The 26,376-nt window shown below is 37.0% G+C and overlaps 1 protein-coding gene across 1 annotated transcript in view; it reads right to left on the reverse strand.

Annotated features, from left to right (window-relative positions):
• Positions 1-26,376, reverse strand: part of LOC128664413 (dynein axonemal heavy chain 3-like) — a 2,586,207-nt gene that overhangs the window by 832,551 nt on the left and 1,727,280 nt on the right. Inside the window, exons 49-50 of the mRNA XM_053719244.1 lie at positions 16,740-16,922; positions 12,816-12,954 (exon numbers count right to left, since the gene is read on the reverse strand). Coding sequence (XP_053575219.1) covers positions 12,816-12,954; positions 16,740-16,922 — 322 coding nt within the window. The remainder of the gene's footprint in view (positions 1-12,815; positions 12,955-16,739; positions 16,923-26,376) is intronic.

The raw sequence follows: 26,376 nt of genomic DNA on the forward strand, positions 1-26,376 counted from the left end.
CAGCTTGCATGAAGACTTCTCCCAGCTTCATTGAGGACTTCTTGCCACTTGGATGAAGATGTCTCCTGGCTTGGGGGGGTTGGTTGTGTGGGTGGTGGGTTTTACTGTTGGCGGGTTGTTTGTATTTTTTTTACAGGTAAAAGAGCTGATATCTTTGGGGCAATGCCGCGAAAAAGGCCCTATTGGTAGTTTAGCTTAGGCTAGGGGTTTTTTATTGGGGGGGGGGTATTTTGATAGGGCTATTAGATTATTTGTAATTAGTTGAAATATCTGATAATTTCTTTTTTATTTTGTGTAATTTAATGTTTTTTTTTTTTTGTAATTTAGGTAATTGTATTTAATTTAGGTAATTGTATTTAATTAATGTAATTTATTTAATTGTAGTGTAAGGTTAGGTGTTAGTGTAAGACAGGTTAGGTTTTCTTTCACAGTTAAATTTGTATTTATTTTAGCTAGGTAGTTAGTAAATAGTTAATAACTATTTAGTAACGGTTCTACCTAGTTAAAATAAATATAAACTTGCCTGTGAAATAAAAATAAAACCTAAGCTAGCTACAATGTAACTATTAGTTACTGTATATTGTAGCTAGCATAGGGTTTATTTTACAGGTAAGTATTTAGTTTTAAATAGAAATTGTTTAGTTATTAATAGTAGGTTTTATTTAGATATATTTTCATTATATTAAAGTTAGGGGGTTTTAGGGTTAGATTTAGGGTTAGGTTTAGGGGTTAATATGTTTATTATAGTGGCGGCAATGTCCGGAGCAGCAGATTAGGGGTTAATAAATGTAGGTAGGTGGCGGCGATGTTAGGGACGGCAGATTAGGGGTTAATAATATTTAAGTAGTGTTTGTGATGCTGGAGTGCAGCGGTTTAGGGGTTAATATGTTTATTATAGTGGCGGAGATGTCAGGAGTGGCAGATTAGTGGTTAATAATTTAATTTTACTGTTTGCGATGCGGGAGGTCCCCGGTTTAGGGGTTAATAGGTAGTTTATGGGCGTTAGTGCACTTTTTAACACTTTAGTTATGAGTTTTATGCTACAGCTTTGTAGGGTAAAACATAACTACTGACTTTAGATTGCGTACCGCTCACTTTTTGGCCTCCGAGAAAAAGCTTGTAATATCGGCGCTATGAAAGTTCTATTGAAAAAAGACTTTACGCAAATTGCGTAAGTTAATTTACATTACGGCCAAAAAAGTGTGCGGTACAGCTTTTTTAACAAACTCGTAATAGCAGCGGTAGTGAAAAAGCAGCATTATAACCCATAACGCAAAACTCGTAATCTAGCCGTAAATTTGTCACAAATAAAATGGAACATTATCACTGGTAGTGTTATGTACAGTATTTAAATGTATTGGGTTACAATAGAATCAAACTAGCAACCACCATAAAATGAGAATTCTGGTACAGGGGTACTGCAAAGACAACTGGATTATTCTGAGAGAAAACTGTTTACTTTCAATTTGTAATATGAGCATTACCCAAACATGCACAAAAAGCTTACTTCTAGCGGAGTTAGCACTTGAGCAGGATCGTTAATAACTGCTCCACTTTAATCTGGCCCATATTGTTTTAAAACACATTACTGAGAATCTATCGAGCCCCAGAATTGAAACATATTTTTTTTTTTTACTACATCGGGCCCAATTTATGAACGTGTGGACGGATATGATCCACTTTAGGGATTATGTCCACCGCACATCAATAAATGCCAACAGCATACACTGTCGGCATTTATCATTACACAAGCAGTTCTGATTAACTGCTTGTGCAATGCCACCCCCTGCAGATTTGCAGCCAATCAGTGCGCTAGCAGGGGGTGTCAATCAATTTGATCGTATACAATCGGGCGGATTGCTGTCCGCCACCTCAGAGGCGGCGGACAAGTTAAGGAGCAGCGGTGGAGCTAGTCTTTTTGTCTGCAGTCTCAATCCCAGATTGGCTCCTCCAAACAGGGCAAGTAGTCGGAGGAGCTTGGCTATTGAAAAACAATCATACGGCTAGATTTAGAGTTCTGCGGCCAAAGGTGTGCGTTAGCTACGCGTGTTTTTTTTCTTCCGCACCTTTTAAATACCGCTGGTATTTAGAGTTCACAGAAGGGCTGCGTTAGGCTCCAAAAAGGGAGCGTAGAGCATATTTACCGCCACTGCAACTCTAAATACCAGCGTTGCTTACGGACGCGGCCAGCTTAAAAAACGTGCTCGTTCACGATTCCCCCATAGGAAACAATGGGGCTCTTTGAGCTGATAAAAAACCTAACACCTGCAAAAAAGCAGCGTTCAGCTCCTAACGCAGCTAGATTGTTTCCTATGGGGAAACACTTCCTAAGTCTGCACCTAACACCCTAACATGTACCCCGAGTCTAAACACCCCCAACCTTACACTTATTAACCCCTAATCTGCCGCCCCCACTATCGCTGACCCCTGCATAATATTATTATTATTATTAACCCCTAATCTGCCGCTCCGTACACAGCCGCAACCTAAATTATACCTATGTACCCCTAATCTGCCGCCACTAACATCGCCGACCACTATGTTATATTTATTAACCCCTAATCTGCCGCCCCCGCTATCGCTGACACCTGCATATTATTATTAACCCCTAATCTGCCGCTCCGTACACTGCCGCAAACTAAATTATACCTATGTACCCCTAATCTGCTGCCCCTAACACCGCCGACCCCTATATTATATTTATTAACCCCTAATCTGCCGCACCCAACCTCGCCTCCACCTACCTACAATTATTAACCCCTAATCTGCCGACCGGATCTCACCGCTACTATAATAAATGTATTAACCCCTAAAGCTAAGTCTAACCCTAACCCTAACAACCCCCTAAATTAAATATAATTTAAATATAACTAAATAAATTAACTATTATTAAATAAATTATTCCTATTTAAAGCTAAATACTTACCTGTAAAATAAGCCCTAATATAGCTACAATATAAATTATAATTATATTGTAGCTATTTTAGGATTAATATTTATTTTACAGGCAACTTTGTAATTATATTAACCAGGTACAATAGCTATTAAATAGTTAATAACTATTTAATAGTTGCCTAGTTAAAATAATTACAAAATTACCTGTAAAATAAATCCTAACCTAAGTTACAATTAAACCTAACACTACACTATCAATAAATGAATTAAATACAATACCTACAATTATCTACAATTAAACCTAACACTACACTATCAATAAATTAATTAAATACAATATCTACAAATAAATACAATGAAATAAACTAACTAAAGTACAAAAAATTAAAAAGAACTAAGTTACAAAAAATAAAAAAATATTTACAAGCATTAGAAAAATATTACAACAATTTTAAACTAATTACACCTACTCTAAGCCCCCTAATAAAATAACAAAGCCCCCCAAAATAAAAAAATGCCCTACCCTATTCTAAATTTAAAAAGTTCAAAGCTCTTTTACCTTACCAGCCCTGAAAAGGGCCCTTTACGGGGCATGCCCCAAAGAATTCAGCTCTTTTGCCTGTAAAAAAAAACATACAATACCCCCCCCAACATTACAACCCACCACCCACATACCCCTAATCTAACCCAAACCCCCCTTAAATAAGCCTAACACTAAGCCCCTGAAGATCTTCCTACCTTATCTTCACCTCGCCGGGTATCACACCGATCCGTCCTGGCTCCGATGTCTTGATCCAAGCCCAAGCGGGGGGCTGAAGATGTCCATGATCCGGGTGAAGTCTTCATCCAAGCGGGAGCTGAAGAGGTCCATGATCCGGCTGAAGTCTTCTATCAACGGCATCTTCAATCTTCTTTCTTCCGGATCCATGTAGTTCATCCCGCCGATGCGGAACATCCATCTTCACCGACGACTTCCCGACGAATGACGGTTCCTTTAAGGGACGTCATCCAAGATGGTGTCCCTCGAATTCCGATTGGCTGATAGGATTCTATCAGCCAATCGGAATTAAGGTAGGAAAATTCTGATTGGCTGATGGAATCAGCCAATCAGAATCAAGTTCAATCCGATTGGCTGATCCGATCAGCCAATCAGATTGAGCTTGCATTCTATTGGCTGTTCCGATCAGCCAATAGAATGCGAGCTCAATCTGATTGGCTGATCGGATCCGGCAGTCGGATTGAACTTGATTCTGATTGGCTGATTCCATCAGCCAATCAGAATTTTCCTACCTTAATTCCGATTGGCTGATAGAATCCTATCAGCCAATCGGAATTCGAGGGACGCCATCTTCGATGACGTCCCTTAAAGGAACCGTCATTCATCAGGAAGTCGTCGGTGAAGATGGATGTTCCGCGTCGGCGGGATGAACATGGATCCGGAAGAAAGAAGATTGAAGATGCCGTTGATAGAAGACTTCAGTCGGATCATGGACCTCTTCAGCTCCCGCTTGGATGAAGACTTCAGCCGGATCATGGACATCTTCAGCCCCCCGCTTGGGCTTGGATCAAGACATCGGAGCCAGGACGGATCGGTGTGATACCCGGCGAGGTGAAGATAAGGTAGGAAGATCTTCAGGGGCTTAGTGTTAGGTTTATTTAAGGGGGGTTTGGGTTAGATTAGGGGTATGTGGGTGGTGGGTTGTAATGTTGGGGGGGGTATTGTATGTGTTTTTTTACAGGCAAAAGAGCTGAATTATTTGGGGCATGCCCCGCAAAGGGCCCTTTTCAGGGCTGGTAAGGTAAAAGAGCTTTGAACTTTTTAAATTTAGAATAGGGTAGGGCATTTTTTTATTTTGGGGGGCTGTGTTATTTTATTAGGGGGCTTAGAGTAGGTGTAATTAGTTTAAAATTGTTGTAATATTTTTCTAATGTTTGTAAATATTTTTTTATTTTTTGTAACTTAGTTCTTTTTTATTTTTTGTACTTTAGTTAGTTTATTTCATTGTATTTATTTGTAGATATTGTATTTAATTAATTTATTGATAGTGTAGTGTTAGGTTTAATTGTAGATAATTGTAGGTATTGTATTTAATTAATTTATTGATAGTGTGGTGTTAGGTTTAATTGTAACTTAGGTTAGGATTTATTTTACAGGTAATTTTGTAATTATTTTAACTTGGCAACTATTAAATAGTTATTAACTATTTAATAGCTATTGTACCTGGTTAATATAATTACAAAGTTGCCTGTAAAATAAATATTAATCCTAAAATAGCTACAATATAATTATAATTTATATTGTAGCTATATTAGGGTTTATTTTACAGGTAAGTATTTAGCTTTAAATAGGAATAATTTATTTATTTAATAATAGTTCATTTATTTCGTTAGATTTAGATATAAATTATATTTAACTTAGGGGGGTGTTAGGGTTAGGGTTAGACTTAGCTTTAGGGGTTAATACATTTATTATAGTAGCGGTGAGATCCGGTCGGTAGATTAGGGGTTAATAATTGTAGGTAGGTGGAGGCGACGTTGGGGGCGGCAGATTAGGGGTTAATAAATATAATATAGGGGTCGGCGGTGTTAGGGGCAGCAGATTAGGGGTACATAGGAATAACGTAGCTGGCGGCGGTGTACGGAGCGGCAGATTAGGGGTTAATAATAATATGCAGGTGTCAGCGATAGCGGGGGCGGCAGATTAGGGGTTAATAAATTCCATATAGGATTCTAGCAATTATAGCACACACTATTATTATTATATTGAAGCTATGACCAGCAAATTTGAGACTGATAGACTAACAAGGGAGCAAAAAAGACTTGCAGACATGAATGAGGTTTTCAACAATCCAACAACCACCAGTACTGATACTACACCTAACAATCTAGATACTTTATTAAGAGAATTACATAAAAATCTCTATAAACAAGATAAACTCTGGTGGGACAAACAATTCTGTGAGCAGTATATTCAGAGGAACCTAATACCTAGGGGATTAAGAATACAACTCTTCCCAGCATTCGAATTCAAACAAAAAAACCTAAGTATAGAATGGGAAGAAGCCCTAAGCGAATGTTCCATCAAATTAATGAAAATTCTCATTAAACATGATTCCTCAGAATATGAGAGACTGGAAGAGGTAATCAAAAATCAAAATGAACAACTTAAACAATTTGAGCAAATGCAAGAATTTGAAAATGCTTATAAAAAATATCAAAAAGAATTGGATAAGTACGAAAATGAAATTAAGACAACCAAAAAGGGCAAATTACAAAGAGACATACAGGATTTCAATAATGATAAAGTCTATAAATGGAGAAATAAAACTAACATAACAAACTTTAGATCTCAGAGAAGAGTAAATATTGTGGAAACTGACATATCCGATACAGATAATGAAGACACAGACCAGGAAACAGTACCTCAAGCATCCACTTCCAGAAATACAAGCATAGTGGAAAATAGAAAAAGAAAAGCTTTTTTAGACGAGGATTTAAGCACCGATTCAGAACCACCAGAAGAGGCGGGTGGAAAAAACAAAAGACAAACCAGAAACAAAAAGATTCAGAAAGACAAACAACAGACCAACAAACCACCCAAAAGGAATCCGAGCCCATTCTCCCTAATAAGGATGAGAAATTAAGAATTATAAATCTATCTAATCGGGTCTTAACCTCTCTTCACACAAATGTGTTATCAAAAGGTCTATCCTTCTGTCCACATAATAATCTGGACAAATTTGAGGTTATTAAAGATATACAATTGTTCTTGCGCAAACTTCTTCTGAAAAGACATTTTACCAACAACGAACAAGATATTCCATCTGTTTACTGGACTGAAGAAGAATTGGAATCTTTACAAATATTAAATGACCTCAATTTAGAACAGAACGACTGTGAAGGATTAAACTGGCGAAAGACACTCAAAACTAAATCAAAATATGTCCCGCCTAATAACACATGTCCTAACATTGAAGTCTTCAATCAAATTGTATGTCAAAGTATCAACAAACTAAATATTACCTCAAAACAACAAAATTTATCCAAAAGAGAAAGAGAAGCTCTTTCAGAAATGGAATCCTGGAATGATGTTATAATTCGTAATGCTGACAAGGGCGGCAATATCGTAATATGGCCCATAGAAATGTATTTGGATGAGGCTAAACTACAATTAAAGAACAAAACCTGTTACAAAGAGCTTTGGAGCAATCCTACAGGAGACTTCCATGCGTATTACAACAAACTGATAGACTCAGCCTTTAAAAACGGCATAATTAACACCAAGGAAAAGAAGTTTCTAACTATAACACATCCAAAAGTGGCAACGTTTTATCTAATTCCTAAAGTCCACAAAAACAGCCACAAACCACCTGGCAGACCTATTGTTTCTGGCAATGAGAACTTAACAGAAAAGGCGAGTCAATACGTTGATCTAAGATTAAGACCGTTTTTAACACAACTTTCATCGTATGTGAAAGACACCATGGAAGTGCTACAAATAATACAGGATATTAACATCTCCAAAGACACCTGGTTAGTCTCTTGTGACGTGGAATCACTGTATACCAGCATTGACCACAAACTTGGATTACATGCCATCGAATACTTTCTTAACATGTCATCCGATGAAAATCAAGATCACAACCAATTCACACTTAATTTGCTCAAATTTGTGCTAACCAAAAACTACTTTCTCTTTAACAACAAGTTTTACCTCCAAACTCAAGGCACCGCCATGGGCACGGCCTGTGCTCCCACCTACGCTAATCTATTCTTAGGTTGGTGGGAGCAAACTACAGTGTTCTGTGACACAAATGATGAGTATTCTGACAACATCCCGATATGGATTCGTTACATAGACGACATCTTGTTCCTATGGGAAGGTACGGAAGAAGATCTCGATCGCTTTCTATCGAAGCTAAATCAGAATAATCTGAACATCAGATTAACCCATCATAAAAGCCAGACCAATATCTCCTTTTTGGACTTATTGATCTGTAAGGAAGAAGATGGCTCTCTGAGCACAGACTTGTACCGAAAAGAAACAGCCACGAACAACGTTTTATTTGCCACCAGTGCCCACGCACCTAATACGACAAAATCTCTACCAGTCGGTGAATTCCTGAGACTAAGGAGAAACTGCTCACAAGATATGACCTTTAAGAAAAGATCTGCAGAATTGGAAAAACGTTTACTCCTGAGGGGCTATAGCAAGAGATCTATTCACAAGGCTAAGACAAGAGCATTAAAAACTGCTAGATCTGAACTATTAAAAACAAAAACAAAAAAAGGTGACAATAAAACCAGACTAGTATTAACGTACAACCAGCAAACACAGCAAATTGTGAATATTATTAATAACAACTGGCACATACTACAAGCGGACCCCCTCCTAAAGGACCTAATAGGAGAAAGGGTTCAACTTAGTTATCGCAGAAGTAGAAACCTAAAGGATATGCTGAGCCCTAGCCATTTTGTACAAAAATCCAATTCTACCAGAGTTCCAGAAAAAGGCTCTTTTCTATGTGGAAATTGCTCCTCATGCTGCAACATGATTAAAAAGAAATCTATCACTGACAGATTTGGGAAAGATCATCAAATCAAGAGTTATATTAACTGTAACTCCAGTGGAGTAATCTATGTCCTTCAGTGCAAATGTCCTAGAGTGTACATAGGTATGACGACAAGAACCATACACACTCGACTGATGGAACATTTGCGAAACATTCGTAATGCCCCGAAAGATCTATCTAAAGACAAAAAAATCACATCAGTAGCTTCGCATTTCTTTAAACACCATCAATCCAAAACATCTGAACTAAAATGCTTTGGAATCCAGAAGATATCCCTGGGACTAAGGGGAGGCGACCTTGAGACAGCTTTACTCAAGGCTGAAGCAAAGTGGATATACCTAATGGATAGCGTATACCCCAAAGGCATGAATGAACAGAACAATTACTCGATGTTCATATGAAGAAACCCAATATTTGTAATATATCTATCAATATAAAAAAATATCGTTGTAAACACTCTCCACAGCACCAAAAGCAATTTAGGGCAAGTTTCAAGAATCAGCTGTTCAATACAGATCCCTGAACTATAAACAAATACTATGTACAACCACACAACCAAACCCAAATACCAACAATAATTATAACAATAATATTCAGGTTAATTTAGCTCCTTCTTTCTCACTCACATTCTTATCTTTTTGATCAAAATTACAAAAGAAAGACACTTTAACCAATTATTTTTGATAGGGGGTCTTTTTCATTACCCCCCACATCACCATGTGTGTACATTCACCACCATCCACAAGTCATCACGTTATTTTCATCCTCCAGTCCTGTGCATCTACATATCACTAGTATTACTTTTAGTGTCCAATTAGTTCCCCTTATTCTCACGTAGTATACACCCCTGTCCTCATATTATTGGCACATGAGTGCACTTCATCCATCACATCTTTAGTCCCTGACACATCAGACACGGGTTACCCCACTTCCTCACGTACTGTGCACAAAAAGAACACTAATTAATTAATATTTAAAAAGATGTTTGCCAATGGGTATCATACGTATTCAATTTCGACATACCACACTATCAAAAATTAAGCAAAATAATAAATTGTTTGATATCTTAAATGCAATCCTGCCTGTACCCACCCTAATCATTGTAATTAAATACATCTCGTCAATTGTAATATTTAATAATCTAAACAGATTTAAATGATATATTTTTATCAGCTAATCACCTCTGTCACTCCATGTCACCTCCAGCAATAACAATACAAAAAGTGTAACACCACCCCTATTTACATAAACCATCATCACTTTTCTCCTCTTTCAGGCATGATATTACAATTTCACATCCTCTCACCTCCTCTCTTTCTTCATCCTGAATAAGCCACATTCAGCAAATTGATCAAACAAATACTCAAGATATATCTCCCCCCAGTAGAGAATCTCAGTCTGAGGGCATTGGTTTGCCTCAGCAGAAATGCAGTAACAGTATTTGACTTCCCCCACAAGCATAATTAATATCACTCTTAATGGTATTTGATGCAAACTGCATTATGAGGGAGACCGTAATAGAGTGTAACACAGGGTATGTTGTGTAGGTCCCGAATTGGACACAGTACAAAAATGTATTGAACATATCTCTGAGCATAAGGTATAATGAAGATTGCAAAAATCACTACACTTAGGCTATAAACCCACAATAAATTAATGTGAGAAAAAATATATGATCGCACTTTAAAATCCCTTTCATTATATCACATCAGTATTATATTTTATTACAAAATACACTTTATATAATTTCAACGTCCCCAAATGCTTGTTTCACATTCAAGCATATCCTAGCCGTCAAGTATGGGATCGAGTTTCCATCCTTACAAACGTCAATCATGCCGAAACAACGCCTCCTCAAGCATTTCAGAGGATCGTGATTGGTTGAAATGTAGCCAATGGGTTTGCGGACACGCATTTAAATACCCTGAGACGCCGGCCCGCGTCACCTTTGAAAAAGCCGAAACGCTATCGGCGAAACATGTTAGGGATGGGTATCTGACAATACCCTGTTGTTTTTCTTTTTTAATGGCATAGTAAACTTTACAAAGTAACGCTTTTATAGAGTGGCATTTGGTATAAATCAATACTTAATATCTTGGGGGTTATCTGAAAATCGCTAGTGGCAACCGTTAATAAGCTATCTATAGGGTAACAGAACAATAGTTATAACGGCTAACCTGCGAAATCAACCGCACGGATATAGATTATAAAAACGATATAATAATACCGTACAGCTATAACTGTTAGCTAATGACAACCCTATAAAGCTAATTATGGATCACTATTATAACTGTTAGCCACATATTAGAGCTATTCCAACGTATACCGCATCAATCATACGTTGATAGTATAGTGCACAAAAACTGGGTACTAGTACTAACAGTGTCATAGACAACTTCAAGCATTTTAGACGGTAGAAAACCGCAATACCTAACTTCTAAAGAAATCAAATGACAGATAAACTTTGGTAGATATTTAGAATACCGTCTCTTATGTATTTTATTATAAAAGCAAAATATACCAAGACTGCTAAGTGACTAAAAACAGTTGATAATTCACAAAGTGAGATATACTCTTTACTATTAAGTATATACCAGTGGAGTGTGTACACCGAAGCACTAACATATACCGGACACTAAACCAAGATATCAAAAATAAAACTCTGTTGCAAAAATTATTTAATTACACAGCATATATCAAAGTTATTTAAGTTACCTCTGATATCTAATAAATTGTATTGTGTTTATATACCTATAATATAATCTATTGCAACAGAAGGGATAATTTATCAAGGTTTAGTTAAAACCGAATTATGAACGTATAAATCCAGTAATTGACCGGAACGAGTTAACAACACGTATATAAGAGATTCATATATTCATAAAGTGAAAAATACAAAACCACTCAAGTGTATTAGTTACTAGAGTAACCCTTACTGATAGTACCTTGTCATTTATCTCTCCAAAATGGTAGTTTAATTATAACCATATATGTGAATGTCTGCTTGACAGAATTTTGTAAATATATAGCGGTGTAGAATACCCCATAACACCAGCTAATTAATCATTGGATAGACTCATATTTACTATTCAGATAATTCAGAATATTTTGGAATAGAGGGAATCTATCCACTTGATAACCAGTGCTACTTCTCTATTTTTAGTAAAGTTACTATGTGTTTTTAAAGTACACACACTTACACAAACAAAATTGTTTTAATTTAATGTTCAATTAATAAAAGTTATGTTTTAATTTCCTTTCAAACCATTGGCTCACAATGGCTGTTTAAGCTTCATACTAATATTAATAATTCTATAAGGAACTGAAGTGCTACCTAGGTGCATTCTTTCAGTCTCTATCTTCTATGATATAGACTATACTCGTAAATAATATAGGGGTCGGCGGTGTTAGGGGCAGCAGATTAGGGGTACATAGGGATAACGTAGCTGGCGGCGGTGTACGGAGCGGCAGATTAGGGGTTAATAATAATATGCAGGTGTCAGCGATAGCGGGGGCGGCAGATTAGGGGTTAATAAATATAATGTAGGGGTCGGCGATGTTAGGGGCAGCAGATTAGGGGTACATAGGGATAACGTAGCTGGCAGCGGTGTACGGAGCGGCAGATTAGGGGTTAAAAAATTTTAATAGAGTGGCGGCGATGTGGGGGGACCTCGGTTTAGGGGTGTATAGGTAGTTTATGTGTGTTAGTGTACTTTAGAGCACAGTAGTTAAGAGCTTTATAAACCGGCGTTAGCCCAGAAAGCTCTTAACTACTGACTTTTTTCTGCGGCTGGAGTTTTGTCGTTAGATTTCTAACGCTCACTTCAGCCACGACTCTAAATACCGGCGTTAGAAAGAACCCATTGAAAAGATAGGATACGCAAATGGCGTAGGGGGATCTGCGGTACGGAAAAGTTGCGGCTGCAAAGTGAGCGTTAGACCCTTTCCTGGCTGACTCCAAATACCAGCGGGCGGTAAAAACCAGCGTTAGGAGCCTCTAACGCTGGTTTTGACGGCTACCGCCCAACTCTAAATCTAGGCCACAGTAAATAAGATGTTAATTTCTGTAAAAATGTTAAGCCTTGGTTTATATGTTATTCTATAACAAGACAACAAAAATCGATTGCAATTACACAGTGCTTAGTGTCCCTTTAAGCAAGTGGTGTGTGTAGTTTGACAATAAAAATACATTTCAGCAAGCAAGGTGTTTAATATACTGTGTTTTCACACTCCCATAGTATGTTTATCCTTTTCAAGAGTGCAGAAAATCTTGTAATTAAAAGGTGATATACGCCCCTTTAAATAGCAATAGACATAGAATACACTGAAACACGGAAAATATCTTACCAATGAGTAGGGCATGGCCAACAGGAAGTCTGAGGATTCTGCTAATTCGAGATATATGCTCAATGGCAAACTGAAACATCACTAAATCCATAGAGGTTTTGCTGTTTTCATTCAACTTCTGTAAATAATGCTGCATGCACTACAAATAAATAACAACATCCACAATTAATCCTCTCAAAATATCAAGTGAATAAATTATTTATACAGTAATTTTTTTTTTGTCTTCAAAATAATTTGAATTCATAATGTTACTGGAAACAAAGTCAACAAAATCAAACCTGCTGTACGAATGCCTCATCGTATTCTATAAAATATGTGTGACAAAACAAAAGTATAATAGTTTTTAGAACTCGTGCTTTCTGCATTTTAAATAAAGTTTCAAGATCTTAAATAACATAAAATGGTAAATATTATTGAACAATAAAATATGTTTGCTTTAAAAAACCAGGCAACACAGAATACAATGCAAGGTCATAGGTTCAATAAAAAAAATATAAAATACTGATTGATATATTCTAGAAAAAAACTAAACCTAACAATAATGATGTTGACAGTCTAATAAATATGATCCTTATAAAACTGAAATACTGGATTTAAATATTGTTCTAAAGAATAATGTATCAGTTCACCTTGAAACTCTGTGACTTGGTTTCTCAATCGGTTCTAAAATATTGAAGTATTAATATCACTGGAATAATCAGGCCCTTTATTTCCTTTTCATAACTGTGCTAATAAGTGTATATATAGAAGCCTAAACATTGGACAGAGTGTTTTGTAGTCATATACACAACATAAAGGGAGCTTCCAGCTAATATTGAAATGCACATCACTGCATTTAAATTTTAAATAGAGGCTTTTTTGAAACATGTTTGTGTTAGCAAAAGATGCTTTCATTAAATGCTATCACGGTGAAAACTTTTTCCTGTGCACAGGCAAATAGAACATATCTAAATATGCACCATGCACCTGAATTTAAAATAGTGGGTCTACTCCTAGGGGGATATTTATCAAAGGTCTGGCGGACCTGATCCGACAGTGCGGATCAGGTCCACCAGACCTCGCTGAATGCAGAGAGCAATACGCTCTCTGTATTCAGCACTGCACCAGCAGGTCTTTGAGCTGCTGGTGCAACGCCACCCCCTGCAGATTTGCTGCCAATCGGGGATCAATCAACCCGATCGTACTTGATCGGGTTGAATTGCAGCGATGTCTGTCCGCCTGCTCAAAGCAGACGGACAGGTTATGGAGCAGCGGTCTTTGGTGTTTTTGGCGAGCCTGTAGGCTTGCCAGAAACATGGGGCTTCAAGCTCCGTACGGAGCTTGATAGATATGCCCCTTAAAGACGGAAGGATTTGTTTCATGTAAATTGAGTCATTTTCAATGCAAGACGAACCACTGCCAAATACTTGATCAGACACACTGTGTAAAATGTGGATACATGGAGCATATCTAAGTATGCTTTATATACCTGAGCATAGCAAAAATACTCTCACTAAATAATGATAGGTAATACTAAATGCATTTTTACTAATACATGCATATTTAAAAAATGCTTGTATTCATATTTGGAACACATTGATAAATATATATTTTCATTCTAACTGAAAACTTCCTTTAAGAAAGCTAAAAGTAGTCTTTTTTTCAATGAATAGTGTTACAACATCAGACGACCTGTGTTTTTGTGGATATACAAAGGACGGATATAGACTTAAGAGAAAGAGGGAGCTGAATGAAATAAAGCTTGTTTGCTTTGTAAACTTCCACTGCACATTCAACTGGGACTGGGAGTTCCCTTGCAAAATTGTGAATCCCTGAAGTTTAACTACTACATTTCAAACAAGGGGCCCAATAATAAAGGACCATCAGACCCACAAGAAATGACCTTTTTTTGCCTCGCCAGTCTCGCAATTTGTGGGTCTGGGGATATTTTATGAAAAGTGGGCTGTCCCTTATATGTCACAACGAGTGGTGATGTGCCTTCTAGGGATTGTGTTTGAGCAAAAATCTGCCCACATCACCAATTTCGACAATGGGGAGGGGGCTTATATTCAAAGCATGTTTATAAAAGATAGCATTTACATTCACTAAATATAAAAATGGTTTCTGTGTAGTACACATAATACAGTGTATACACAAGTACAGTACAATATGTCTACAATCCCCCATCTCCTATAGGTTTGTTATCCACGTCCTAGTTAGTTTCACTATTGTAACAAGAGGTTGAGTTTCTGTTGACATCTGTAAATTGTATTGACCTTTTATACTGTGTAAAGGTATTGTTTACATTGCACCTTCACACTAATGCCAGTCCTTACATTCGACAGCCAATCTCGATCACGACAGATTCCTTTTTAAACTATCACCATTATCAAGATGATTTTAACATCAGGCCCTGAGAGAGAGTGAGTGAGTGAGTGAGAGAGAGAGAGAGAGAGAGAGAGAGGAGAGAGGAGAGAGAGAGAGAGAGAGAGAGAGAGAGAGAGAGAGAGAGAGAAATAATGCAGTTCAAAATCACTTTTCATTTTGTATTTCTGCACATTTGGGAATATGATTTCTGAAAATGTCATTATGATTTCATTACTGACCGTTGGGCTAGACAAGATGTGTTTCTGGATGTCTGAGGCTTTTTTCCAGCCCAGTGTAAAGTGCAAAAACGTGTTCTTTCTGCTCTGTGCAAGAGAATCTGTTAGATGTGCCTTGGTATTTTATTTCATTCTTAACTTCTCTCGTATTTAAAAGATATTTTAAACTTAAAATAAATTTACAGCATAATTTAGACTCCTATTTTGAGAATCCTGTCTGGCTGGCATAAGAACGTAGTATTTGGATGTTTATTTTGAAATTGTACCAAATGATTTCTCTGTATTGCTTGCAGCTTCCTGCACACTGCACTAAACACGTTAGTTCTGCATGATTCAATATTTTCTATGGAACAGAGCACTGAGAATTAATCTTTGTCTTTGAATCTCATTGTTACCTATGTCCTCAAGCTCAGCAGGGTTCTCACCTTTGCTGACCCAGCTCACTTGATTGTATTGGTCCTAGAATAACAAGATAGATAGATGATAGATAGATAGATAGATAGATAGATAGATAGATAGATAGATAGATAGATAGATGATAGAAAGATAGATAGATTATAGAAAGATAGAAAGATAGATAGATGATAGAAAGATAGATGATAGAAAGATAGATGATAGAAAGATAGATGATAGAAAGATAGATAGAAAGATAGATAGATGATAGAAAGATAGATAGATAGATAGATAGATAGAGAGATGATAGAAGGATAGATAGATGATAGAAAGATAGATAGATAGATAGATAGATAGATAGATAGGATAGGATAGGTTGAATGTTGCTAATTTATCATTGTACCCTTTTGAAGTCCTCCTATATTATAAAATAATAAATAAGTTACAGTATGTAATAACATATTATAGACAGAATGAGTGTGTTACTGAAGATATTACTTTAGAATACAAACAGATACTGACATTTATAAAAATACAAATTGGTTTGGCAATATTTTTAAAAATGCTTAAAGGGACATGAAACTCAACTATTTTTAGATTCACTTCTATTATCAAATTTTTTTATTCTCTTTGTTTTCTTTGCTGAAGGAGCAGCCAAACACTACTGGGAGCTCTCTGAACACATTTGGTGAGTCCACAACAAAAGACATATATGCACAGCCACCAATCAGCTGCTAGGTCCCAGTAATGTATTACTTCTCCTGAGCGTACTTGGGTATCTTTTCCAAAAAAGAATACCAAGAGAAAGAAAAAAATTAGAAGTTTAATTTTTAATTTACTGTCCCTTTAAATATTGCCTTCTTCAGTGGTAAATACAGTGATGCTCTGTGTGCGGACATTCTATAAGATTTGTGAAATGCTCATTCCCAAGTTTGCAGCTTCTTCTTACATTTTTAAGATCATCCATATTCATAATTTCATCATAAAACTTTTCAGATTTATCTTCTTTTCTGCCAAGGAGGTAATCACCAAAAAAAAGACTGCGTATGTCATCATCCTGTATCTCTCTTCCAATGACGATGTGATTAAACAGATGTGAGAGCTTCTCTTTGAATTGAGACTGAACAACATTCTTAAAAAAAAAGAAATTGTATTTTAATATCAATAAGAAATTCAGATTTAGAGAATGACACAACTGTTTAGAATCATAAGAAGGATAATTGTTAGATAGTATACAATATTCATATGTGATTTAAAACAATAATACAGTTAACTGCATTGGAAAGGATATCAAACTAGAAAATGTTCTGCTATGCACATGGAACATCATAAATTAAATATTGTAAATATTGCATTGCATGGGAAAAAGTGAAATTAAAGCTATTTAAAATTGTTTTAAGGCTAATATAACATTGCACAAATATAGGGATACCGATGAATACATTTAGATAGTTAATTATTTCATAATAAAACAAATAATACATAAAAGTTCATAAAATGGATAACAGGTTGTGACACAAACCTAAAAAGCATCAGATATTAAAATGTCCAGATATCAGTTCATACTAAGGCCAGATATTCAAACATCAACAGACTGACAAGAAACTGCCTGCTTGGGTTTGCCAGGTTCGCAGTCCATTGGTCTATCGATATATTAAAAAAAAGTGAACCGCAAAGTGCTGAAGAGTGGCGATGTGTCTCAGCGTGGCTGGGCATTTTTAAAGTGTTCCCATACAGCAAAGACAGTGCACTCACTGAAACAAAATATTATTTAGGTGTAGGAACACTTCAAATAATACATACCTAACGGTAACTAAACCTACACTACCTGCCTCACACTAGAAAATATTGCCACTGAAAAGGTGGCGAGACAAATATGGCTGAAACCCTATACATATATATCCCACTACTGGTGAGGTGATGTATCCCAAGTAAAATGCATGCTACTGCCCTGGAACGCCCAGCTAACTCCCACAGAACGCTTATCTCTATGTCATGTTTGCAATCTACCTTGCTAATAAAGAAAGAAAAAAAAAACCCTCCTATTACAACTATAGGAGCTATGACAATACATTTATATACAACACTTAAATAATATGCATTTTCTTGCATAACGCATATTAATTTACGCATTTTATAGATTTTAAACATCTTTTTGGTGTACTGTTTTTATTATTTTAACCAAATATATGAAAAACAATATATAATTATGCTATAAAAGACAGTAACTGAAATTTTATATTTTTCTGCTATGGACTTTAATAACATAATTATATATTTTAAATGATACTACACTACTTAAACCCCTAACAGCTAACCCCCCAAGACCCCATTCTATTGTCTGATTGGACTAAGAATTTAAAAATCAGCCAACAGAAATGCAGGGGCACCCGTATTTAAGGGGGTATCTCAAGTTCAAACTTCAGTGTGCAGCTGCTGTAACCGAATAAAGAGGACGTCAGCAGCGGAAGATAAGAAGATCAGAAGATGGATGAAGAGTGGCCAGGAGGAAGAGGACATCCTAAGTGCAGCTCCTCCATGCCTGAAGAGGGAAGAAGGACTGCCACCATGGATGAAGATAGAAGATAGAGCACTGCCTTGGAGTAGTAGCTGCCCACCTAGAATCCAGAAAGGGTTTTTTATTTTTGTTATGGTTTTCTAGAACAGGATTTATGCAAAAGAGCTTAATCGCTTTAGGGCAATGCCCTACCAAATGCCCTTCTCAGGGCAGTATTTAGTGTAGTTTTTTTATAATAGGCTTTTTGTGGGGGTAACTGGTTTTAGAATAGGGATATTATTTTTGAAAAGCAAAAGAGCTAAATCACTTTGGGGCAAAATGTCCTTCTAAGTGGGTTTTAGTGTTAGTATGGGGCTTTTTTTGGGTTGGGTTTTATTTTTAAGGGGACTTTAGTTTTAGTTTAGGCTTAACTGTTTGGTGTTTTTTTTTGTTAGTATTTTTTTTAACTTATTTTGTGTAACTTAGAGGGTACTAAATCATGTGTCTTGGGGGTTTAAATGTTAGGGGGTAAAGTAGTTTAGGGGTAGTTTGCAGTGGGGTTGTGGCGGTTTACAGGTTAAGTAGAGTAGGAAGGTTATTGCGGTGGGGTACTGGCGGGTACAGGCGGTTTAGCAGTTAAGTAGTGTAGGGGTTATTGTGGTGGGGTTGTGGCAGCTTAGGGGTGAAATAGGTTAGGGGGATAATATGTCAGGATTCTCTACATGTTTCGGTGCAGTCACCTATATCAAGATGCTAGACTAAAATCCATGCACAGTATTTATAAAGTTATTATACAAATAAATTCATTATAGGCATATCATGAAAAATCACATATTACATCATACAAGAGGGCATAAAAGTTCTACAGTGAAAATTCTATTCCAGTATCTAAGGACTAGTATTTCAAATTCGATTCCAGTGTCTAAGAACTAAAATTTAAAAGACTGCAAATGACAAATTAAAAACTTCTGATTGTTGAGGGTATTATTATTTAACAGGAAAGTAGAATTCTGTACACAATATTCCATCACAAATTAATAAATCCATTAATCAAATATTCCATCACAAATTTATAAATCCATAAATCAAATAAAAGGGTTAAGGTCTAGTTCATCATTTAGATACTTGAACTTATGTATTAATTCTGCTTTTGCCAATATTAGACTCTTTTCAATGTCTTATGTTTCTTAATCTTTCTTGTATCTCAGAACTGCAAACCATCTACTTTTTGACTATGTTATTCTTTTAAATGTTTTGTTAAAAGATGTTCACAGATAAATTCACTAGGAGCTAGAATATTCTTAAAATGTTTAAATCTCCTAAAATCACAACACCCTTAGACCTTTTCATATTCTTAGTCTTAGAAATTAGAAGCTCCTGTCTATCCCTATGTTCAGCATAGTATTTTTCTCTTTAACTTTTACCAGATCTTACTCACATTCTTCAAACATTATTTTCTAAAATCTCTGCCTGACATAAAATCTTTGACTTCAAAACAATTTCTCTCACTCTGAGAAATTGCCCCTTAGGAATGTTATTAATCCAACGCTCCAAGTGGCAAAGATCAAAGTAAACATAATTGTTTGCATCAACTTGTTTGAAAAACATTTTTGTTGTATTCTTATTATCAATTATTTAAATTGTAACATCTAAAAACTGGGTATTTTTTGCATTGAATTAATTTGAAAACGTAAGGCCCAATCGTTCAAATTTAAATTATCCATAAATATAATCAGCAGTTCGAAATCACTTTTCCAAGTCATAAAAATAGTGGCAATGTATCTCTTAAAGAGCTGCACACCAGAGGGACTATAAAATATGCATTTTCTCAAACAAGCCCATAAGCAAATTTGCATAACTGGACATAATCCTTGTGCCCATTGCTTGCCTTTCAACTGCAGAAAATAATCCAATTAAAATTATTATTAGATAAAATAAAAGAGATACAGCCAACCATACAATCTGCATGAGGTGTTAACATCTCATGATCATTTTATAGATATGAATTTACAGCCATTATACCTAATTAATGATTCATGTTTCTGTATAACATATTGACTTCACAAGTCTTTAAAGTTTCCCCCCCCCAAGATATATCTTTTAAACAATTTAAAATATCAGTAGTGTTTTTAAAATATGATGGTAGTGTCTGCACATCATTTTGTAGAAAATTATCCACATATTGGGACATATTAGCAGTTAATGAACCGATACATGATATAATCTATTGACCAGGTGGTCTTGTTAGTGTTTTATAGATTAATTATCATAATACAAGTGGAGTGCTAAATATCGCTTTTGTGAAAGCGATATTTGCGCTCCACTGAGTAATACCAGTGGACGCTAATGTGTGCTGGTATTACAAGTTGACAGCAATGTGAACATGAGGTCACATTCACATTGCTGGGAATCATTGTGCTCATGAGAGCGCTTTTAAATTGGCTCCAATGGGAGCCTCGTACTGATGCTGTCAGTGATGTCAGAGAACCTAAGCACAGTGAAGGTGGTATATAGCACAGCGATGGCAGCAATTTTACATATATAGGTATATGAATATATACATATATAGTTATGTGTTAAAATGTGTATTAACACATAAATATATATGTATATAAGCATATACCTATATATTTACTGGGAACACACAGTTCCCATAGACCAAAATGTAAAGGCACTTTTAAGTGCTGTTTTCTCTAACACTCCACTCCCACCAACTTTATCCCCAAAATACTGCCTAGTGCAGTTATTTTATTAAAACATAAAAATGCAATTTATTTTTTTTTATAAATAAAATGCACTACACTGTATTTTGGGTGCATTTGGGGCACATTTATAAAATTAACAAGAGCTTGCGGTAGTAATAACCAGCCACTTGTAATGGCTGGTTATTAGTGATGTCGCGAACCTAAAAATTTGGGTTTGCGAACTGCGAATGCGAACTCCCGCAAAAGTTTGTCAACCGGCGAACCGGGCGAACCCCCATTGACTTCAATGGGCAGGCGAATTTTAAAACCCACAGGGACTCTTTCTTGCCACAATAGTGATGGGAAAGTTGTTTCAAGGGTACTAACACCTGGACTGTGGCATGCCGGAGGGGGATCCATGGCAAAACTCCCACGGAAAATTACATAGTTGATGCAGAGTCTGGTTTTAATCCATAAAGGGCATAAATCACCTAACATTCCTAAATTGTTTGGAATAACGTGCTTTAAAACATCAGGTATGATGTTGTATCGATCAGGTAGTGTAAGGGTTACGCCTGCTTCACAGTGACAGACCAAACTCCCGCAGCAGGTACAACATCATCATCATCACACCGTAGGTCCATGTGTGTAATGCTGCCTGACTGAGACATATCCCTGTTATCTACATCCTCTGGCAATAATGGTTGCGCATCACTCATTTCTTCCAACTGATGTGTAAATAACTCCTCTGACAGATCAAGTGAAGCGACTGTGGTGCTAGTGTTGGTGGTGGCGGCAACTTGAGAGGTGCTGCCCGAAGATAAGCTGGAGGAGGATGGTGCATCAAGGTTTGGAGCGGAAGCTATAGAAGATTGGGTGTCCTGTGTTAAAAAGTCAACTATGTCCTCAGAACTTTTTGAGTTCATGGTATGTGGCCTCTGAACACTGGGCATTATTCTAGGGCCAAAAGGAATCCCAGCACCACGACCACGATGGCACCTGCGGGGTGGCCTGCCTCTGCCTGTCATTTTTTTTTTTAAATGTACACTTACACTACTATTAAACAAGATGTGAGTGGTGCCACTGGGCAAGTGGGCAAAGTATACGCTGTGAGCCTGACACAAAAAAGCAGACTGATGTTTCACAGTCCAAAAAGTTTTTATTTTTTTAAATGTACACTTACACTACTATTAAACAAGATATGAGTGGTGACACTGGGCAAGTGGGCATAGTATAAGCTGTGAGCCTGACACAAAAAAGCAGACTGATGTTTCACAGTCCAAAAAGGTTTTTTTGTTTTTAAATGTACACTTACACTACTATTAAACAAGATATGAGTGGTGACACTGGGCAAGTGGGCACAGTATAAGCTGTGAGCCTGAAACAAAAAAGCAGACTCATGTTTCACAGTCCAAAAAGGTTTTTTTGTTTTTAAATGTACACTTACACTACTATTAAACAAGATATGAGTGGTGGCACTGGGCAAGTGGGCACAGTATACGCTGTGAGCCTGACACAAAAAAGCAGACTGATGTTTCACAGTCCAAAAAGTTTTTTTGTTTTTTAAATGTACACTTACACTACTATTAAACAAGATATGAGTGGTGGCACTGGGCAAGTGGGCACAGTATACGCTGTGAGCCTGACACAAAAAAGCAGGCTTTTATGGTTTTAATCCATAAAGGGCATAAATCACCTAACATTCCTAAATTGTTTGGAATAACGTGCTTTAAAACATCAGGTATGATGTTGTATCGATCAGGTAGTGTAAGGGTTACGCCTGCTTCACAGTGACAGACCAAACTCCCGCAGCAGGTACAACATCATCATCATCACACCGTAGGTCCATGTGTGTAATGCTGCCTGACTGAGACATATCCCTGTTATCTACATCCTCTGGCAATAATGGTTGCGCATCACTCATTTCTTCCAACTGATGTGTAAATAACTCCTCTGACAGATCAAGTGAAGCGACTGTGGTGCTAGTGTTGGTGGTGGCGGCAACTTGAGAGGTGCTGCCCGAAGATAAGCTGGAGGAGGATGGTGCATCAAGGTTTGGAGCGGAAGCTATAGAAGATTGGGTGTCCTGTGTTAAAAAGTCAACTATGTCCTCAGAACTTTTTGAGTTCATGGTATGTGGCCTCTGAATACTGGGCATTATTCTAGGGCCAAAAGGAATCCCAGCACCACGACCACGATGGCACCTGCGGGGTGGCCTGCCTCTGCCTGTCATTTTTTTTTTTAAATGTACACTTACACTACTATTAAACAAGATGTGAGTGGTGCCACTGGGCAAGTGGGCAAAGTATACGCTGTGAGCCTGACACAAAAAAGCAGACTGATGTTTCACAGTCCAAAAAGTTTTTATTTTTTTAAATGTACACTTACACTACTATTAAACAAGATATGAGTGGTGACACTGGGCAAGTGGGCATAGTATAAGCTGTGAGCCTGACACAAAAAAGCAGACTGATGTTTCACAGTCCAAAAAGGTTTTTTTGTTTTTAAATGTACACTTACACTACTATTAAACAAGATATGAGTGGTGACACTGGGCAAGTGGGCACAGTATAAGCTGTGAGCCTGAAACAAAAAAGCAGACTCATGTTTCACAGTCCAAAAAGGTTTTTTTGTTTTTAAATGTACACTTACACTACTATTAAACAAGATATGAGTGGTGGCACTGGGCAAGTGGGCACAGTATACGCTGTGAGCCTGACACAATAAAGCAGACTGATGTTTCACAGTCCAAAAAGTTTTTTTGTTTTTTAAATGTACACTTACACTACTATTAAACAAGATATGAGTGGTGGCACTGGGCAAGTGGGCACAGTATACGCTGTGAGCCTGACACAAAAAAGCAGTCTGATGTTTCACAGTCCAAAAATTTTTTTGTTTTTAAATTTACACTACTTTTACACCAGATATGAGTGGTGGCACTGGGCAAGTGGGCACAGTATACGCTGTGAGCTTGACACAAAAAAGCAGACTGATGTTTCACAGTCCAAAAAGTTTTTATTTTTTTAAATGTACACTTACACTACTATTAAACAAGATATGAGTGGTGACACTGGGCAAGTGGGCATAGTATAAGCTGTGAGCCTGACACAAAAAAGCAGACTGATGTTTCACAGTCCAAAAAGGTTTTTTTGTTTTTAAATGTACACTTACACTACTATTAAACAAGATATGAGTGGTGACACTGGGCAAGTGGGCACAGTATAAGCTGTGAGCCTGAAACAAAAAAGCAGACTGATGTTTCACAGTCCAAAAAGGTTTTTTTGTTTTTAAATGTACACTTACACTACTATTAAACAAGATATGAGTGGTGGCACTGGGCAAGTGGGCACAGTATACGCTGTGAGCCTGACACAAAAAAGCAGACTGATGTTTCACAGTCCAAAAAGTTTTTTTGTTTTTTAAATGTACACTTACACTACTATTAAACAAGATATGAGTGGTGGCACTGGGCAAGTGGGCACAGTATACGCTGTGAGCCTGACACAAAAAAGCAGTCTGATGTTTCACAGTCCAAAAATTTTTTTGTTTTTAAATTTACACTACTGTTACACCAGATATGAGTGGTGGCACTGGGCAAGTGGGCACAGTATACACTGTGAGCCTGGGCCACACGCTGGCAGGCAAGCAGGCAACTGCAATTAGATTACACAAGCAGACTGATGTTTCACAGTCAAAAAAGTTTTTTTTTTTAAATTTACACTTTTGTTACACCAGATATGAGTGGGGCCACTGGACAAGTGGGCACACTTTATATGCTCTGAGCCTGGCACACACGCTGGCAGGCAGGCAACTGCAATTAGATTACACTTTCTCTAGCAGACTGATGTTTCACAGTCAAAAAAGTTTTTTTTTTTAAATTTACACTACTGTTACAGCAGATATGAGTGGTGGCACTGGGCAAGTGGGCCTGGCACACACGCTGGCAGGCAGGCAACTGCAATTAGATTACACAAGCAGACTGATGTTTCACATTAAAAAAAGTTTTTTTTTTTAAATTTACACTACTGTTACACCAGATATGAGTGGGGCCACTGGGCAAGTGGGCACAGTATACGCTGTGAGCCTGGCACACACGCTGGCAGGCAGGCAACTGCAATTAGATTACACACGCAGACTTATGTTTCACAGTCAAATTTTTTTTTTTTTTTAATTTACACTACTGTTACACCAGATATGAGTGGTGGCACTGGGCAAGTGTGCCTGGCACACACGCTGGCAGGCAGGCAACTGCAATTAGATTACACTAGCAGATGGATGTTTCACAGTCAAAAAAGTTTTTTTTTTTTTTAATTTACACTACTGTTACACCAGATATGAGTGGTGGCACTGGGCAAGTGGGCAAAGTATACGCTGTGAGCCTGACACAAAAAAGCAGACTGATGTTTCACAGTCCAAAAAGTTTTTATTTTTTTAAATGTACACTTACACTACTATTAAACAAGATATGAGTGGTGACACTGGGCAAGTGGGCATAGTATAAGCTGTGAGCCTGACACAAAAAAGCAGACTGATGTTTCACAGTCCAAAAAGGTTTTTTTGTTTTTAAATGTACACTTACACTACTATTAAACAAGATATGAGTGGTGACACTGGGCAAGTGGGCACAGTATAAGCTGTGAGCCTGAAACAAAAAAGCAGACTCATGTTTCACAGTCCAAAAAGGTTTTTTTGTTTTTAAATGTACACTTACACTACTATTAAACAAGATATGAGTGGTGGCACTGGGCAAGTGGGCACAGTATACGCTGTGAGCCTGACACAAAAAAGCAGACTGATGTTTCACAGTCCAAAAAGTTTTTTTGTTTTTTAAATGTACACTTACACTACTATTAAACAAGATATGAGTGGTGGCACTGGGCAAGTGGGCACAGTATACGCTGTGAGCCTGACACAAAAAAGCAGTCTGATGTTTCACAGTCCAAAAATTTTTTTGTTTTTAAATTTACACTACTTTTACACCAGATATGAGTGGTGGCACTGGGCAAGTGGGCACAGTATACGCTGTGAGCTTGACACAAAAAAGCAGACTGATGTTTCACAGTCCAAAAAGTTTTTATTTTTTTAAATGTACACTTACACTACTATTAAACAAGATATGAGTGGTGACACTGGGCAAGTGGGCATAGTATAAGCTGTGAGCCTGACACAAAAAAGCAGACTGATGTTTCACAGTCCAAAAAGGTTTTTTTGTTTTTAAATGTACACTTACACTACTATTAAACAAGATATGAGTGGTGACACTGGGCAAGTGGGCACAGTATAAGCTGTGAGCCTGAAACAAAAAAGCAGACTGATGTTTCACAGTCCAAAAAGGTTTTTTTGTTTTTAAATGTACACTTACACTACTATTAAACAAGATATGAGTGGTGGCACTGGGCAAGTGG

This window comes from Bombina bombina, chromosome 6 (genome assembly GCF_027579735.1).
Source record: "Bombina bombina isolate aBomBom1 chromosome 6, aBomBom1.pri, whole genome shotgun sequence".
NCBI lineage: Eukaryota > Metazoa > Chordata > Amphibia > Anura > Bombinatoridae > Bombina > Bombina bombina.